Here is a 4,331-nt window from a genome sequence, read left to right as displayed (position 1 = left end):
GAGACAGGACAGACAGGACAGGACAGACAGACAGACAGACAGACAGGACAGACAGACAGAGAGACAGGACAGACAGGACAGACAGACAGGACAGACAGGACAGGACAGACAGGACAGACAGGACAGACAGACAGACAGACAGACAGGACAGGACAGACAGACAGGACAGACAGGACAGACAGGACAGGACAGACAGGACAGACAGACAGAGAGACAGGACAGACAGACAGGACAGGACAGACAGACAGGACAGGACAGGACAGACAGGACAGACAGACAGGACAGGACAGACAGACAGACAGACAGGACAGACAGACAGGACAGACAGACAGGACAGGACAGACAGACAGAGAGACAGGACAGACAGGACAGACAGACAGGACAGACAGACAGGACAGGACAGGACAGACAGACAGGACAGACAGACAGGACAGGCGGCATCTCCCTGCCCACACCCCCAGCCAGGGCACGATGCCAATTGCTGAGTTTTCGATTCTCGATTACAGACTGTTGATTCCGGGCTGGAGTTTTATTTTATTTTACTTTATTTTATTTTATTTTATTTTATTTTATTTTATTTTATTTTATTTTATTTTATTTTTTGTTTTATTTTATTTTATTTTATTTTGTTTTGTTGTTTTATTTTGTTGTGTTTTGTTTTGTTTTATTTTATTTCGTTTCGTTTCGTTTTGTTTCATTTTGTTTTACTTTATATTTCATTTCATTTTTTTTTTTAAATTTTATGTTTCTTTTCCTTTCCTTTCATCTCCTTTTACTTCATTTATTATCATTTCATTTTTTCTTTTTTAAACCAATTAAACAAAATAATCCATTCCATTCTCCAGCAGGCCCCTCCTGCCATTGCCCAGGGCCGCCCACGTGGAGAGAATTGGCCGCAATTTCTCCCCAGCCCCGAATTTCTCCGAGCATCATCCTCAAAATTCCAATTATCCAAAGCGCGAGCGCCGTCATCATCCTCTCCTCCTCTTCCTCCTCCTCCTCCTCCTCCTCCTCCCTCTCCCCCGCCTCCCTCCCGCTCCTGAAGCGCTGGCAAAGCCATGAACTGGGAATTTGAGAGGGAGATGGGGTTTATAAACAGCCAGCCCTCGCTCGCCGAGTGCCTGACGTCTCTGCCCGCTCTCCTGGAGACGTTCCCGACTTCATCAATCAAGGACTCGACGTTAATTCCTCCTCTTCCTCCTCCTCCTCCTCCTCCTCCTCTTCCTCCTCCTTGTTGGGGCAGCCAGGCGGGACCGCGGAGCCGCAAGAGAGGATTCCATGGCCTGCTGCAAGTCCCGGCACAGCCCGAGTTCCCCTGGATGAAGGAGAAAAAATCGTCCAGGAGAAGCAGCCACGCTCCGGCCTCTTCGTCCTCACCATCCTCCTCTTCCTCCTCTTCCTCCTCCTCCTCCTCCTCGCTGCCCGCCGCAGGATCTCCCGCAGGTTCGTATCGATCGGGGGGGGGGGGGGGGTGAGGGGGGGGCTCGATGGATCACCCCCCCCCCCCAAAAAAAATAAAAATCAATTTATTCTCGCTTCAAAGCATCCCCCGAACCCATCCCCCCTACCCATCCCCAAATTGTGAAATTCCAGCGATATTCCCAAAAAAATAACAAATTCTCCTCTCCCTCAACCCATCCCCCCACCCATTGATGCTCTCCCCTCCCCAAATTGTGAAATTCCAGCGATATTCCCCCCCAAAAAATCAATTTATTCTCATTCCAAAGCATCCCTGAACCCATCCCCCCCTACCCAGAGATGCTCTCCCCTCCCCAAATTGTGAAATTCCAGCGATATTCCCCGCAAAAAATTAATTTATTCTCGCTCCAAAGCATCCCTGAACCCATCCCCCCATATCCAGAGAGGTTCTCCGATAAATTGTGAAATTCCAGCGATATTCCCCCAAAAAAATCAATTTATTCTCATTCCAAAGCATCCCTGAACCCATCCCCCCCCCCAGTACCCAGAGAGGTTTTTCTCCAAATTGTGAAATTCCAGCGATATTCCCAAAAAAAAATCAATTTATTCTCATTCCAAAGCATCCCTGAACCCATCCCCCCCTACCCAGAGATGCTCTCCCCTCCCCAAATTGTGAAATTCCAGCGATATTCCCCAAAAAAATTTACAAATTCTCCTCTCCCCGAACCCATCCCTCCCTGTCCAGAGAGGTTTTTTTTCCTGAAATTTTGAAATTCCAGCGACTTTCCCAGCCCGGTTCTGCCGCCTCCTCCCTCGCCACCCCCTGAGAATAAAACAAAACAAAAAAATAAACACAAACAAAAAAACCCCCAAATTTCTGCAACTTCCAAAGCCGAGAGCGAGAAGTGACCCAGGGGTGGGAATCCGGCGGGGGAGGTTTTGTAATTTTGTAATTCCGTTTGTTCGGATTTCTCTGCCAGCGCTGCGGGGTTTTTTTACAGTCCCTGGGGAAAAAGGAAATTAAAAAAAAAAAATAAAAAAAAATCAAAAAGAAAAAAAAATTAAAGAAAAAAAACCAAAGAAGTGCGGAGGATGAGGAGAAAAAAATGGGTGGGGAAGGAGAGTGGGAGGTGGAAGAGAGAGAAAATGAAATTATAACACCCCAAAAACCCCCCAGAAAAAGGAGCAGCCTCTCTGCCAGGCGCTGCTCGACCCTTTTCCCTCGGGATAGAAACTCTGGAAGAACAATTCCAGGATTTCCATGGCACGGCTCGGGTAAAATGGAGCAGGGACAAGGGCGGACACCGGAGCTCGTTGGAAAACCGGAATAATGAAATCAAAGTACTGGTGGTGGCGGGGGGCGGGAAGGGTAAAAAAAAAAAAAAATAAAAATAAAATAAAAATTATAATAAAATTTTAAAAATAAAGGAGAAGGAAAGGTTTGAAATCCGCCAGAACGGCAGAGAGGGAAGGGCTTTAAACGGAACAAAATCCTTTCGAGGAGAAAATCCTCTGGAGGAAAAAGCGATCCCAGCCCTCCTCCGGAGCGGCAAGAGTTGAATTTAATCATTTTTGGGGAGGAGATTTCCCCAACCCCTGCTTTCTTTTGCCGATTTTTCAATTTTTTTTTCCCCCTCTCCGTGTTCCAAAGTTGAATTAAACAATTTTTGGGGAGGGGGTTCCCCCAAACCCCGGGTTCGGGACCAATTTTCCAAAATTGATTTAAACAATTCCTCTCATTCCGCTGAAATTTGGACAGGTTCGACTCCTCCAACTCCAGCTTTCTTTGCCGATTTTTCATTTTTTTTTCCCCTCTCCGTGTCCCAGAATTGAATTAAACAATTTTTGGGGAGGAGACTCCTCCAAACCCTGGGTTCGGCACCAATTTTCCCAAACCGAATTAAACAATTCCGCTGAAATTTGGACAGGTTCGACTCCTCCAACCCCTGGTTTCCTAACATATATTTATTTTTTCCCCCAAATACAACCAATACCCCCCCTCCCCAATACAATTTCCCCCCCCCACCCCGTGCCATATTCCAGACCCGGCCGACACCAGCGGCTCCAGGAGGCTCCGCACCTCTTACACCAACACGCAGCTGCTGGAGCTGGAGAAGGAATTCCACTTCAACAAATACCTGTGCCGGCCCCGCAGGGTGGAGATCGCGGCTCTGCTGCACCTCACCGAGCGCCAGGTCAAGGTGTGGTTCCAAAATCGCCGCATGAAGCACAAGAGACAAAGGCGGCGCCGGGAAGAACCGCACTTGGACGAGAGCAGCGAGCCCGAGGGGAGCTCGGTTCTGGCGGCAGCTCCGGAGAGCTCCGAGAGCTCCGGGGCGAGCGTGGAGCAATCTTTGGTAGCCACGGGGGAGGGATGCGAGTCCCCGGGGCTGCCAGGTGGGGATTTTTCACAGGGTTTCGCCCCAGCGCTGCCCGGATCCCTGCAGAGCCCCCTGCGCTTCTCCGAGGAGGAGCTGGAATGGTTCAGCAGCGCGCTCTGGAGCAGGGAGCTGCAGCAGCTGGAGCTGGGACACTGCCACGAGATGGTGGAGAACGAGGGTTCGGGGTACTGAGAGAGCCCCAAAATCTGCCCTGAACGGAGGGATCCACCCCAAAAGATGTCTTAAAGGAAAGGGAAGGGAATCATCCCAAAAGCTGCTCTAAAGGAAAGGGAAACAATCCCAAAATCTGTCCTGGAGCAAGGGGAATCACCCCAAAATCTGTCCTAAAGAATAGGGAACCAATCCCAAAATCTGTCCTAAAGGTTAAAGGGAACCAATTCCGAAATCTGTCCTAAAGGTTAAAGGGAACCAATCCCGAAATCTGTCCAAAAGGTTAAAGGGAACCAATCCCAAAATCTGCCCTAAAGGTTAAAGGGAACCAATCCCGAAATCTGACCTAAAGGTTAAAGG

The 4,331-nt window shown here is 48.9% G+C and overlaps 1 protein-coding gene across 1 annotated transcript; it reads left to right on the top strand.

The window, feature by feature from the left end:
* Positions 1 to 404: 404 nt before the first annotated feature.
* On the top strand, positions 405 to 3,992 carry LOC134057645 (homeobox protein Hox-B2-like). The gene is made up of 2 exons (XM_062514618.1): positions 405 to 1,443; positions 3,463 to 3,992. The coding sequence occupies exons 1-2, from the start codon at positions 1,059 to 1,061 to the stop codon at positions 3,990 to 3,992; spliced, it is 915 nt and encodes a 304-aa protein (XP_062370602.1). The 5' UTR covers positions 405 to 1,058.
* The last annotated feature ends 339 nt before the right edge of the window (positions 3,993 to 4,331 follow it).

This window comes from Cinclus cinclus, unplaced genomic scaffold (assembly GCF_963662255.1).
Source record: "Cinclus cinclus unplaced genomic scaffold, bCinCin1.1 SCAFFOLD_246, whole genome shotgun sequence".
NCBI lineage: Eukaryota > Metazoa > Chordata > Aves > Passeriformes > Cinclidae > Cinclus > Cinclus cinclus.
This window is presented reverse-complemented; position numbering and strand designations above follow the sequence as displayed.